The sequence below is a fragment of the Nelumbo nucifera genome, chromosome 6 (assembly GCF_055504915.1).
Source record: "Nelumbo nucifera cultivar China Antique chromosome 6, China Antique-T2T, whole genome shotgun sequence".
Lineage (NCBI taxonomy): Eukaryota > Viridiplantae > Streptophyta > Magnoliopsida > Proteales > Nelumbonaceae > Nelumbo > Nelumbo nucifera.
This window is the reverse complement of record NC_142654.1, coordinates 17,183,901-17,199,269: the sequence shown is the minus strand read 5'-3', so window position 1 is coordinate 17,199,269 and position 15,369 is coordinate 17,183,901. Positions and strand designations below refer to the sequence as shown.

At 31.7% G+C, this 15,369-nt stretch overlaps 1 protein-coding gene across 6 annotated transcripts in view; it reads left to right on the top strand.

Moving 5' to 3' along the window:
* Nucleotides 1–15,369, top strand: part of LOC104590702 (protein IQ-DOMAIN 5-like) — a 40,853-nt gene that overhangs the window by 15,944 nt on the left and 9,540 nt on the right. For all 6 annotated transcript variants that reach the window (XM_010249438.3, XM_010249453.3, XM_010249459.3 and 3 more), the window contains exons 4-5: nt 2,690–2,917; nt 9,540–9,653. In XM_010249438.3, coding sequence (XP_010247740.1) covers nt 2,690–2,917; nt 9,540–9,653 — 342 coding nt within the window. The remainder of the gene's footprint in view (nt 1–2,689; nt 2,918–9,539; nt 9,654–15,369) is intronic.

Below are 15,369 nucleotides of genomic sequence, written 5' to 3'. Positions count from 1 at the left end.
GCCTAAGTGGGGCCTAGGCATTATATAAGTAATAGAATTTTACAAATAAAATCTAAATTCTAGGTTACTTCCCTGATTTTACTTATCAATCAGCTTGCACATGAATTGAAAGAAAATAATAATGCTCTTTACTAAAACCATTAATTTTCCCCTTAAAACATGACAAATCATCATATCTAAGAGATAATGACTAGATAATGGAATTTTAAATCAATTATTTTAGTATTTCAAACACAAAACTGAGTTACAAAATTAAGATACAATTGTCAACCCCTAAAATAGGGTGTTGAGCCCAAGTAATCTGAATTACAAAGCTGCCTAGAACAAAATTTTCCTCATAGTTCCTTGTTTGGCTAAGGTATCAGCTAGACCATTTGTTTATCTTCTTGTCCACTTGAAGCAAGCACCAATCTCCCTTGGATTTCCTTTATGGGCTGTCTATAAATCCATGCTCCCAATTCGCCTGATTGCAGCCAATCAATTAACAACTTAGAGTCTCCTATAACTTGGTGTAACACCAATTGTTTGCCATATCTCACACCTTGAAGCAAATCCATCACCTCCGCTCTCAATGAGTCCCCCATCCCTATTGGCCCTGAAAACATGGCAACAGTTCTCCCATCTTCATCTCCGAATACTCCCCCTATACCTGAAGGGCTTGGGTTACCTCTAGAGCTCCCATCAAAGTTCAACTTTATTCTTTGTTGTGTTGTTGGGGACAATAGTTCCTACACGCTAGGTTTGTGGATGATGTAGCTGCCACCACTCCCCAATTCCTAAATATGTTCTTCGCTGAGAATTCTTTAAACAAGGCCATTCAACCAGGGGATAGTCATAATGGTTATTCTTTCTACAATTTCCTACTTGGATTTTTTTTGATAAATACTTTCCTACTTGGATTTCTCCACTCCTTTAAAGATCCTATTATTTCTTTCTTTACAGACTGACCAGAGTATAGCTGCTCTGTTCACTCTCCACATTAGTCTTCCATGCCTCTTCGGTTGCATGAAAAAGCTTAGGGCAAAAAGGCTTACCACGTCTAGGGGAGGTGTCCACCTGCAACCAAAGAGAGAAGTGAACTAGGACCAAAAGACCACAAAAGGACAAGATGTTAATAGGTGTGTGATCATCTCACTAGAATCCAAGTAGAGGCTACAAACATGGGGTGAAAGGCAAAAATTTGGCCTTTTTCTTTGCAACACATTTAAAGTACTGATTTTTTTGAAAAACCACCTCCTAGCAAAAAGCCCAAATTTTTAGAGGTGCAGAGCTACACCAAGCCTCCTTTGATGGAAAGTTCCTTGCAAGGTTAGTTGATTGAAGGAGGATATTAAAGAAAGAAGAACAAGTGAAAACACCAGAAGGGGAAGGTTTCCAAATTCTATTATCCATCAATGCCATTTCCAACTAGGGGTGCAAATGGATCGGATCATGATCCGATCCGATCATATTTTGTCGAATTTGGATCTTTGGATCAGATAATAGTATCTGATTAGAATTTGAATCGGATTTGGACCACCCCTATCCGATCCGATATATACGCTATTTATTTATTTATATAAATATATATAACACATATATATGTGATTTATTTATTTATAAATATACTATTTATATTACATTTTTGTAAATTTATTATATTATTTATTTTTTATAAAAACCATGTATATATATGATCAAAATAGTTAAAGATACTTGTATTTTTTGTGTTTCTTTATTTAAATTGTTATATTTTATTGTTCTATTAATAGTTTATTTATTCATTTTTTTTAAATCAGATTGGATCGGAGCAGATCCGAAGATCCAACGGTCTCATTGGATTGGACTTCAAATCCACGTTTATGAGATCTGATCGGATCTCCCTTTAACGGTGTCGGACTGGATCCGGATATACCCTGATTCGAATCCAATCCGATCCGTTTGCATCCCTATTTCCAACTCCCTTAGTCCTCTCCTCAATCCCAAGACCCAGGAATTATCAACAAAAACTGAAGAGATCACTTTTCTTTTATTTTCTGACAGTGAATAAATAGTAGGGAACCTTTCACTTAGGGGAATCTCTCCAATCCAAGCATCTTCCCAAAATATTTAATAGTGCAACATATGTTAAAAGATTTTTAGAAACTAAGGAAGGCTATAATTTTACACTAACGAAGAAAATTCTATGAGAGGGGGAAACAAAATGGGAAAAAGAACAAGGGACAGAGCCATTTTTCTATTTAATGTGTGTATGTTGTGTGAGGGGGTAAAATCCTTAAACACAGTATAAATAATATACATAATATATGACGGGATAATAGGATGTATTACTTCACATATTAATAATATGTAGCTGTAGTAATTATATTACCATAAGGTACCTGCCTTGTGAAATTTGTTGCCTATGTGGGTGCCTTGTCACCTGGCGACACCTTGACAATTATGAGGTAGACCCATTATGGACTAGCTTGGAAACTATAGAACCAGAATTGGTCCTATTTAATCAAGCTTATTGAATCTGACCAGGTAATAAAACTATAAATTCTACATGTATAAGTTATATTATGATAAATTATATTACATTATATCATTTTTTATCTTCATTGGGTTGGATTGAATATTTTTGTGTTTTTGTATTTTCTATTTTTTAGCATCCCTGATCATATTGAAATAGGAGTCCAAAATATCTTTTCCTTTTTCTGTTTGGCAGGCCAGAAGAGCATTGCGAGCTTTAAAAGGATTAGTAAGACTTCAGGCTCTTGTCAGGGGTCATGCAGTAAGAAAACAAGCTGCAATAACCCTTCGTTGTATGCAAGCTTTAGTGAGAGTTCAGGCTCGTGTCCGAGCACGGCGTGTTCGTATGGCATTGGAAAGTCAGATGGAAGAGCAAAAACTTAAGAAACAACTTGCACACGAGGCTCATGTTCGAGAAATTGAGGTAAATCAATCATCTGAGGACAGTATAAAGTAATGTTGCAAGACTCAGATTGGACTGAATGGTTGGACTGTGAAAACTGGGAACGGCAGCCATTCTGTTTTTGTTTTAGAACACTAGTTCTCAAATCTCTGACTGGTTGACCCATCAGAAGTCTGTGATAACTCTTGACCCATCTGGGGCACTGCTTTATCACAAATCATAAAATGCCAATAACAAGATTCAAACCTGTGATCTCTTGTGTAGAATAGCAAACTACCATTGACCCATTATGCTATTTGTGTTTGTTTTTTGTCTCTTTAACATTTATAATTCTATATTGATCAAATGTTTGTGTTTGTGTGTGTGTGCATATATATATATATATCAATATATATTATAAAACAAAGCGGTCAAGAAATTTTCTCTTTTTTTTGAATTTTTTATTTTTTTTATTCCATGTCATTTTTGAAACAACCAATGAGATGCACTTTCCCAATAACCTAAATAATCTCTTCTCCTAAAATTTATCCTAAACTACCTCCCCCACTTTCTCTAGACTTATCTCTAATTCCTATTTATCTTCTAAATTATCTATAATTTCTATTTATCTCCACAATTATCTCTAATTTAGTAGAGAGTTGCTCTCCTATATTATCTCTAATTCCTATTTATCCTCTCCCCTACTTTTTATCTATATCTATCTAAAGAAAGTTTGGATTAAAGAATTTAAGAATTATTTAAATATTCTAACAAAATTGTATAATAACTTTAAAATATTTATTAAAAACACAAAATAATTTTTTATTTTTACAAAATATATCACGAAATTATGTACTAACAATTTCAATTATGTTTTTCCGGATTATCAATTTAAATGATTTTCAAATATTTAATAATATGTAATAGCTTTAAATAAATAAAATTTAAATAACAAAAAAATTAAATATTTTATAGATTATTTAAATATTTAAATAACTAAATATTTATCATAATTATATTTTACATAGTTAAAATAACGAAATTATGTAATAAATAATTTTATATTTTTTACAAAATATATCACGGAATTATGTACTAACAATTTAAATTTGCTTTTTAAGGATAATCAATTTAAATGTTTTTTAAACATTTAATAATATGTAATAGATTAAAATAAATAAAATTCGAATAACAAAAAATTTAAATATTTTATAGATTATTTAAATATTTAAATAACTAGATATCTATCATAACTAGATTTTAAATAGTTAAAATAACGAAATTATGTAATAAATTTAAAAAATTTAAATAACTAGATATCTATCATAACTAGATTTTAAATAGTTAAAATAACGAAATTATGTAATAAATTTAAAAAAATTTCTTTAAAGCAGAAAAATAATTATAACATAATATTGAAATTAATAATAATTTAATATGTTACAAAATTAATAGTGAAGTTATGTAATAATAGTATAAACTATTATTTTATGGATAATTAAATTCCATAAACAACTAATATTTGAAAATTTAAATATTTTACATAATATTTAAGTATTTAAATAACTGGGTATTTTAAATAACAAAATATTTAACATAACTAGATTTTAAATAGTTAAAATAAAGAAATTATGTAATAAATTTAAAAATTTTCTGAAAAGTAGAAAAATAATTATAACATAATATTGAAATTAATAATAATTTAATAATTTTACATAATATTGTAAATAACTAATTTCACTTATATCAAGTAATAATTCGAGAAAATAACTTTCAAAAATATTAATATTTATTAATAATAATTTTAAACTCTTAATCCATATTTATTATATAATTATATATACTAAAGTTAATATTTATTGTATTTCAATAATTATCTAATGTTTTTGTGATAAATATATTTTTAATGATTATGTATAAATTTATTTTGTTTTGTTATTTAATAGAAAACTTTCAATAATTATTGGAGATTAAACTACTATTCATGAATTTTTAAATTTAATTTATTGTACTTATTGACTAAGTTAATTTATTTTTAGTACTTATTGTATTTTTGTAATTATCAGTATATTTTCAATAATTATTGGAGATTAAACTATTGTTATTTATCAGAGATGAGACTATTAATTTCGCTGAAATTATGAGTGTTCATGAGTTGGTTCAGTTTGGTCGTAGGCTATTTAGCCAACCAAATTGACCTGGTTAGGTGAAACCGATTGACCTTTTGTAAAAACTAACCCACTCAAGTTGTATCGGTTTGGGTCGATTTTTTGGTTTGGTCAGTCGGTTCAAAAGATTTAAACTTAAAAATTAAATTAAATTTTAAAAATTATAGTACAATTATTAAAAAGTAAATTTAAAAATTAGATTTATGTTATAAAACATTTTAGACTAGGAAATATGGGAAATTTCCCAATTTTCCATATTAAAAATTATATTTAAAATATAAAATATTAATATATATCCATGGTTCGGTCATTCGATTTTGGTTGGTTTACAAATGGCCAAAGTGAAATTGATCAAACTTGGTCAAATTGGGAAATTTTTGAACCAAAGCCAACCTAAAATACTAGAAAACCGACAAACTCAGGTCGAGTTGATCGGGTTGTTGGTTTCATCAGTTTGATGAATAAACCTAACTGAAATTAATTATTGTTAATTTTGTATTAAAGTAGTATATAAAATATGAATAATTATTAATTATTTAAAAAGTTGAAAATATAAAACAATTGTATACTCTTATGTGATTCTTCTATTAGGGTCATTTACTAGAACCCATCTTATAGTTTTACATATTTACGTAAACCTACCTTATAGTTTTCATTTTATTAAAACATCCCATATATTTTACAACTTATTTACTTAATCAACCTTTTATTAACGAGTGTTGTTTTTCCATTACAGTGGTTGCTTGTGTCTTATAAAAGGGCGAAAATGGTATTTTTTTTAATTTCTTTTAATTAAATTTATTAAAATGAACATTAGGGTGAACATTATCATTTTCCACTGTCATCTAATGGAAGATTGATTAAATCCATTGCAAATTATAAGTGGTGTTTAAGTAAAATTTTAACTATAGGGTAGATTTTAGTAAATACATGAAACTATAAGGGGTATTTTAGTAAATGACCCTTTCTATCCCCTACTTTCTACCAAATTATCTCTAATTCCTATTTATCTTCTAAATTATCTCTAATTCCTTTTTATCTCCAAAATTATCTCTAATTTAGTAGAGAGTTTCTCTTCTAAATTATCTCAAATTCCTATTTATCCTCTCCCCTACCTTTTATCTATATCTGTCTAAAGAAAGTTTGGACTAAACAATTTATGAATGATTTAAATATTCTAACAAAATTATATAATAACTTTAAATATTTATTAAAAACACAAAAGTAATTTTATATTTTACAAAATATATCACGAAATTATGTATTGTCAATTTAAATTATGTTTTTCCGGATCATCAATTTAAATGTTTTTCAAATATTTAATGATATGTAATACCTTTAAATAAATAAAATTCAAATAACAAAAACAATTTAAATATTTATCATAACTAGATTTTAAATAGTTAAAATAACAGAATTATGTAATAAATTTAAAAAAAATTCTTCAAAGTAGAAAAATAATTATAACATAATATTGAAATTAATAATAATTTAATATTACAAAATTAATAATGAATTTATGTAATAATAGTATAAATTATGATTTTATGGATAATTAAAATTCAATAAATAATTAATATTTTATATATTATTTAAGTATTTAAATAACTAAATGTTTTAAATAACAAAATATTTAACAGAACTAGATTTAAATAGTTAAAATAAAGAAATTAAGTAATAAATTTAAAAAAATCTGAAAAGTAGAAAAATAATTATAACATATTATTGAAATTAATAATAATTTAATATTTTTACATAATAATGTAAATAACTAATTTCACTTATATCAAGTAATAATTTGAGAAATTAGCTTTCATAAAAATTATTATTTATTAATAATAATTTTAAACTCTTAATCTGTATTTGTTATATAATTATAGATACTAAAATTAATATTTATTGTATTTCAGTAATTATTTATTGTTTTTTTGATAAATGTATTTCCAATGATTATGTATAAATTTGTTTTCTTTTTTTATTCAACAGATAATCTTCAATAATTATTGGAGATTAAACTACTATTATAAAAATTTTTAAATTTAATTTGTTGTACTTATTGTATTTGTTGTATTTTTGTTATAACTTATTGATTAATATTTATTAGAGATTAAACTTTTATTTAAGATTATACTATTTATTGACAAAGTTAATATATTTTTAGTACTTATTATATTTTTTTCATTATCAATATATTTTCATTAATTGTGTATTTTCTCTATAAATTTTCAATACTTATTGGAGATTAAACTATTGTTATTTATCAAAGCTGAGGCTATTAATTTAGCTGAAATTATGATTGTTCATGAGTTGGTTCGGTTTGGTTCGGTTGTGGGCTATTTGGCCAAGGAAGTTGACCTGGTCAGGTTGGGGAGTTGGTCAACTAAAACCGATTGACCTTTTGTGAAAACCAACTCACTCAAGTTGTATTGGTTGGATCAATTTTTTGGTTTGGTCAGTCGGTTCAAAAGATTTAAACTTAGAAATTTAATTTAATTTTAAAAATTATAGTGTAATTGTTAGAAAATAAATTTAAAAATTAGATTTATGATAGAAAACATTTTAGACTAAGAAATATGGGAAATTTCCCACATTTCCATATTAAAAATTATATTTAAAATATAAAATATTAATATATATCCATGGTTAAGTTGTTTGATTTTGGTTGGTTTATAGATGGCCAAAGTGAAATTGATCCAACTTTGTCGAATTGGAAAATTTTTTAACCAAAGCTGACCTAAAATACTAGAAAACCGACCAACTAGGGTCAAGTTGATCGGGTTGGTCAGTTTTATCAGTTTGATGAATAAACCTAACTGAAATTAATTATTGTTATTTTTGTATTATAAAAAGTTTATTAAAAATAGTATATAAAATATGAATAATTATTAATTATTTAAAAAGTTGAAAATATAAAACAATTGTATACGTTTATAGTTTATGTGTTTCTATTAGGGCCATTTATTAGAGCACACCTTATAGTTTCGGGAAAGTACGGAAAGGCCCACGACAGAATTCTGATTTTCACTGCAGAACAACATTTCAAAATGTCAATTACCTCCACCCTATGCACCATTGCCCGCCCGTGAATTGGCATCAATTCCGAGCTGGCTTCTACCCCCACTGTACTTTGGGCCTATGAATTCTGACGCTGGGCTGAACCATCATTCTCCCTTATAGTTTTACATATTTACTTAAACCTACCTTATAGTTTTCATTTTACTAAAACATCCCATATATTTTACAACTTATATACTTAAATAACCTTTCATTAAGGAGTGTTTGTTTTGCCATTAGGCCCATAATTTTTTATTCAAAAGATACCCTTAACACTTTTTTGTACAAAAAACAAAATTGACTAAATATAGCCAATAGAGTGGTTGCCCGTGTCTTATTAAGGGCAAAATTGGTATTTTATTTTTATTTTTTTGATTAAATTTATTTAAATGAACATTAGGGTCAACACTATCATTTTCCACTGTCATCTAATGGAAGATTGATTAAATCCATTATAAATTATAAGTGGTGTTTTAGTAAAATGTTAACTATAGGGTAGATTTTAGTAAATCCATGAAACAATAAGGGGTATTTTAGTAAATGACTAGTAAATGACCCTTTCTATTATTTAGCTTTTGCTTAATAAATCCCGTGCATCACACGGGTCCCCGCTAGTATATATATTTACATGATGTATATATAATGCAAGTTACAAGACTCACCCTTGATCTCTTGTATTAAAACCAAGAAACAAACCAGCTAACCACAACCTGCGCATATATTATGTTATGCATAACCATCGGTCAAACTGTTTGACATTCATATGACATCCAGGTTACTGGGTTGAGCCAGTGGTCGAACTGTGTTTATGTTATTAACTCTATATGAGCATAATTTTGCTGCTACATGGGACTACTAAGCTTAAAGTATAACATTTGTCTCATATTCTAAATACTTTGGAGGTTTCAACATTATTCTTTATAGATAGGGGAATGGGATGCCTAGAAAAACTTGTATTTGTAAGTGAAAGTCTAGAAAATATTTGCCAAAAGTAATTTTAGTAAGATCTATTCTTACCTTCACCTATTTGCTCTTTGCAATTCTTGATCTTGACACAAGTGGTTGGAAGCTAGACCCAAGGACTTGGTGTGGGGCCTAGTTGTGCCTTGATAGGGTTGTTGAATATTCTTCAATACCTTTTCTTTATTATGAAAGGAAGAATCATCTTCAGTGTTGTAAATGCCTTTTGTATAAATGTCTCTTCATGTGGTAGTTGCAAAAGTATTACTGAACTATTAATTATAATGCACTGGCAAGTAGTGAAGCATTGCAGAAGCACAACAGGTTAGGCCAGACAACTGGTTATATTTTCACATCTCTCTTAGAAAAAAATAGTGTATCATCTACTAGGTAGAAATAAAACTTCTCTGCCAACTTTTGGATTTTTTATTTTGTGAAGTTGACTTAATTGTATGGCTAGTTTGATTTGAGTTCTGGTGCAGGAAGGATGGTGTGATAGTATTGGATCTGTTGAAGAGATTCAAACTAAGTTAATAAAGAGGAAAGAGGCTGCAGCCAAGCGTGAGAGAGCCATGGCATATGCTCTGTCTCATCAGGTGATTTTCTTTCTTTTCTTTTTTTTTCCTCTTTTGTCAATAAACTTGATGGAGTGCCTGTTAATTGGGTACATAAAATCATACTTATATCTGTATTATGATGTTTTTCTCAATGCTTTAAAAGCTGGACTGTGCATTTACTTGGAAAGGCTTCCAGTGCACAGTTCAAATGGTTCCACCATGGTTTGATTGTCACATCAGCAGATTCAGCACAGCTCTATAAATAAACTGATAAAACAAAAATGAGAAAAATGGCGGGAAAAAACAGGAACCAGTTAAATGAGTTATGGTTCAACAGTGGTTTCAACCAAAGTTAACAAATTCTGGATATAGTCTGGATGATCCAGATTCTGGACTTGGAAAATTCTACTTCGACTTAGTTCAATTGACCTATCCAGTCTGGGTTTCAGAAGCTAGTTCTTTGCATCACTAAAAAACCATATGTTGTGACTGAAAATTTTGTTAGTTGTGGGTACATGAAAAGCAGCAGGATGGTCATCCTCAGCTAACCATCCATAGAAGCAATACAACTCTCACCTTGTTCTATAAATTCCCATTATATTGAATTTGTTGTAAGTTGTAACCCCTTGTGTTGCCAGTTCACCTGCTAGACCATTAGCAGACCTTGGTATCCACTGTATCGCTGCTCCTGGTTCTTTTATGATTTCTTTAGCTTCTCTGATTTCATATCTGTGTTTCCATGGTCGCTCTTCCTTGCTTGCCAACCAACCTGTTATGACCTTCAAATCCCCTATTTTTGATAAATAAATAAATCCTTTTATTAATTTAGAAATATTAGCACATACAAGCAGCCCTTGAAGAGGTGTGAGCCGCGAACTCTCCACTAAAGAAGAAAACAAAAACAATAAGTTACAGTTGTGCCCAATACAAAAGTTCTCTAGCTGCCCCTTGCTTGGCTAGACAATCCGCCATAGCATTTGCTGATCTCCCCCAGTGATTTAAAGGGCGTGCCTAGGTGCACAGGCGAGGCACATTTTAGGGTATACGCCTTGCCTAGGTCCTAGGTGCAGGTGTGCACTTGATGCGCCTTGCACCTCAGCCCAGGTATGCGCCTTTTGAAAATTTGACGCTTTTTTTTTGCTTTTTTTTTTGCTTTTTTTGAACCTAGTGGCTAGGCCGAGGGCAGAGCCCTTGGACCCCCATGCCATGCCCCTCGAGGCAAGCCCAAACAAGTCCCTATTTGGTAATGTTGTTCATTCATTCATCCTAATAAAATATCTTTTTTAAAATCAATTAAAATTATACAATCATTATTTTTGTGTGAACTCTAAGAATTTAAGACCCTAACATGAACTTGTTTGGGTTTGCCTCGAGGGGCATGGCACAGAGGCAGCTCGTAGAATCAGGATTGTAATATGTTTTACATCACATTAGCTACTTGAAGTAATGCAATTGAGGAAAAAAAGAGATTGTGGGTTTTATATGCTTCAAAATGTTTTATATGTTTGGTTTTATTTTTAAATTCTAATTTGGATATGCTTTACATGTTATGTTCATGTATTTTAATTTTAGATAATAGGTTTTTTTTACTTTTTTAAAACATTTATTTAAAATTTAAGTTTATATTTTTTAATAATATTATGTTTAATATTTTTTTTTTGCATTTTTGGTATTTTTTTTGAATTTTCTGTCTTTTTTTATTTTTTAACATTTTTTTTTTTATTTTTGCTCCTTGCTTCAGAAAGGCGTGCAACTCGGGCACAAATTGACCCCTGCGCGTTGTGCTTTTAAAGCATTGATCTCTCCACCCATTGTATTCTTAGGCACATGTTTCTTGTCAGCAACTTAAACTTCTTAATTTCATTCCTGAAATACCAAACTACTGACTCTGGGTTCTGCAACCAGCTTAATCCGACCTTGGAGTCACCTTCAACTATTAGCTTCCCCACCCCTAATCGAGCTGCAAACTGTACACCTTGCAAGGCAGCAAACAATTCTGCTCGAGTCTCCCACTCCTAGAGGGCCTGAGAAGATAAGTATCACATTTCCAACTTCATTCCTCAACCCCCAACTAAGAGGGGCCTGGGTTTCCTTGACTGCTTCCATCAAAATTCAACCTCAAGAAACCCCTGTAGGTGGTGATAACCAGCTTGTTTGTACTCAAATCTTGGAAGTTGAACAACTTGCCACTGCTGTCCAATTCCTCCAAATATCATTAAAGGAGAATTGGTGGAACAAGTCCAAAGATTTCAGCCAATGAATCACCCTATACAAAACACAATCCTTATTCTCTTGATGGTTTCTTTCCTTCTCCTGGAAAGTTCTAGTATTCCTTTCTTCCAAATTGTCCAGATCAATGCAGCTCTTGCACACATCTGCATAATTTTACCTCTTTTCCACTGCCAAACAAAAGTAGAGGGATCAAAAGCAAAATTAAAATCTGCTGGCAAGTTCCACCTGCTCCCAAACAGAGGAGCCAATCTCATAACTCTGTAGTAAAAGAACAAGAAATTAGTAAGTGATAACAGTCCACTCTGAGATATGCAAAAGATGTACTAGTTGGGGTAAATACAGAGAAAAGGTCTTCTCTTTTGTAGATTGTCCAAGGTATTTACTTTCCCATAGTACACTAACCAACAAAAAGCCATAACCTTAGGGGGAATAGGCATGCACCAAACTTCTTTTAAAGGAAAGGTCGGCTGTGGGTTAGAACAACGGTGGGATTTGAAGAAAGAAGCACAAGAGAAGGACCTTTCGATCGAGGTGTCCAAATTCTTTTGTCAGGTTCAAAGGGGTTTAGACAATTTTCAAGAAGGCTCAATAAATTGGCTAAACACTTGATTCCCTCGTCCCTTAAACCTCTACAGTACCCAAAATCCCAAGTTGGAGCACAAGGAGTTTCCAATGAGGAGCAAAATTTTGAAACAACTTTTTTTGTATTGAGAAATAGAGAACAAGGAGGGGAAAAGGATCTTCAAGGGTACATCTCCATCCCAAATGTCCTCCCAAAAGAGGATAGAGTTGCCATCACACACATCATACCTGATATCATAGTTGTCAAGGCAACGCCTAGGCGACAAGGTGCCCTTTTGAGGCTCGCCTTGCCTAATCACCAAGCAGTTTTGTACTTTCTATTATAAAATACTTGTTTATTCTTTATTTTTTAACATTATAATTATAAAATAGACATTATTAAACTAAAATATTCATTTTGTGTGTTTATATACTAATTTCTTTTTATTATTTTCTTATTTGTTATGGCTTATTCAATACAAACACTGCTAAATGCTGTATTGAACCCTCAAAGACTTCAAAACCTGAACCAATAAGTAAGGAAGAACTTAAAATTTTGTTTAATCAACACATTTTCTTCTTCTTCTTCTTCTTCTACTACTACTACTACTACTACTACTTTTTTCTTTTCTTGTTTTTCTATATCAAAAATAAGGGTTTAGCTCCTATATTTTTTCATATTTTCTTTTCGTTCTTCTTTTTCTTCTCATGAATAAGTTGCTTTTCTATGCTTCAACATGAACTCTATACTTTTTTGATGAAACTTATGAATAATTATTAAGGAAATATGGTTATGTTACTCAAGTTATTACCCTAGGATCTATGTTTTTTACATAAAAAAATCCATTGCCTAGGTGATGCCTAGGCTCCCGACTAGGTGACAAGGCACCCCCTTGTCGCCTAGCCTCGCCTTGGCGCCTTGAAAACTATGCTTGATATAACTGAGTAACTGAGGAAGAATATTGTGCATTGCCTTCCAAGGGGTTGCCAAAGTTGCCCTCTTTGATACAACAACATCCCATCCATTCTCTGAGCATCCATGAATGCTTCTGATCACCTCATACCACAATCTCTCTCTTTAGAGGCCACCTCCATAGCCACTTACCCAGTAGGGCTGTATTTTTTTGAATTAAGTTCTGTAAGCCCAAGACCCCTTCCTCTTTACTTCTACACACCACCTCCCGCTTAATTAAATGATCTTTCGTACTTTCCCCTAGTTTCCAAAGGCCTCTCATTAATTTTTCCAACTTCTTAGCTTCCCAAGTTGGGATCCTAAAGACAAAGAGATAGTATGTTGGTAGGTTCGCAGGTGTAGATCTTATTAAGGTGATTCTACCCCCCACCCCCACAAAGAAATGTAGTTCTTTTTCCATGAAGCCAATCTCTTCTCAAATTTCTCTACAACTGGGCACCAAAACCGACTCTCCCGAGGATTTGCTCCAGGATGAAGCCCCAAATAGGTCAAAGGCCACGTAGAGATAGAATACTCTAAGCATTTTACAATAGCCTCCACTTCTCTTCAATCCAAATTGACCCTTGCTATGCAAATCTTTTCAAAATTGATTTTCAAGTTAGAAATACTTTCAAACTTTCTAATCAACATCTTTAAACTTATCACCCTCTCAAGATCATACCCCTTACAGAAAAATAAGATATCACCTACAAACTAGAGATGGGTAACTAGGGTCTCATTTCTACCAACTCTCCACCCTCTAACTACACCTTCTCTATCAGCCTTAGAGATTAATCGACTAAGCACATCAGCAACTAAGGTGAAAAGAAAAGGTGAGAGAGGGTCCCCCTGCTTGATACCCCTTCCAGTTGAGAAGTTCTTCACCACTTTGTTCACCAAAATTGAATAGTGACAGGAACTAAAACATCCTAAGATCCAATTACACCATCTTTCTCCAAAGCCATAGTTTCTTAAGACTTCAAAAATGCATTACCAGTTCACCATGCATAAGCCTTTTAAATATCCAACTTACACACAAAGCCTTTTCTATCAGATCTCCGCAAATCTTCCACACTTTCATTGACGGTCAAAATTTGGTCAATTATTTGTCTTCCTTGAAAGGCCCCTTGGGCTTGGCTGACTAAGGAGGGGATAACTTCTTTAAGCTTCAACAACAAAACCTTACCTTGGATTTTGTAGATGCTTTTCACCAAGCTAATTGGTCTAGAATCCTTCGGGTGACTAGCATCTGGTTTCTTAGAGACTAAGGCCAAGAAAGTGGCGTTTACACCCTTGCTCACTATGTGGTTGTCTGCAAATTCCTTAAAAACCTCAAACAAATCATACTTCAGCACTTCCCAACAATCCTAGTAAAACGCCATTGTAAATTCATTTGGGCCTGGTGCTTTAGATCTATCCATTAGAAACGCCACTTTTTTTATTTCAACTTCTTTCTAACCACCTCACTTTTTTTCTTGATCAACAACACAGAAAAAAAGATTTCATTAATTAGAAGAAAGTAGGAGAAGCTGTCCCAAATCAATATTACAAACGAGCCCAAAACATATTAGTTCTCTGAACCCCTTGCTTGGCTAAACTATTTGCCAAGCTATTGACAGTTCTCCTCACCCATCTCACTCGGACTGACATGTCCTATGACAACCATTTGACTCTTCTGAAATCATTCCTCAAATGCCATGCCACCCCTCCCCCTTGAGTAGCCAATTAACCACAGTTTTCGAGTCTCCCTCAATAATCAGCCTACTAATACCCAGTTCTTTTGCCTTCTCCACCCCATAAATAGCAGCCAAAAACTCTGATATTGCCACATCACCATACTCCACAACCCACAGGGCCGGAGTATAAAGCCATTATATTCCCCACTTCATCCCTAATCACCCCCCTATACTTGAGGGGCCTGGATTACCCAAACAGCTCCCATCAAAGTTCAGTTTCTTCCGACCATTTATTGGGGGAGCCCAAATCTCAACAGATTTTTGTCTTGTAGTT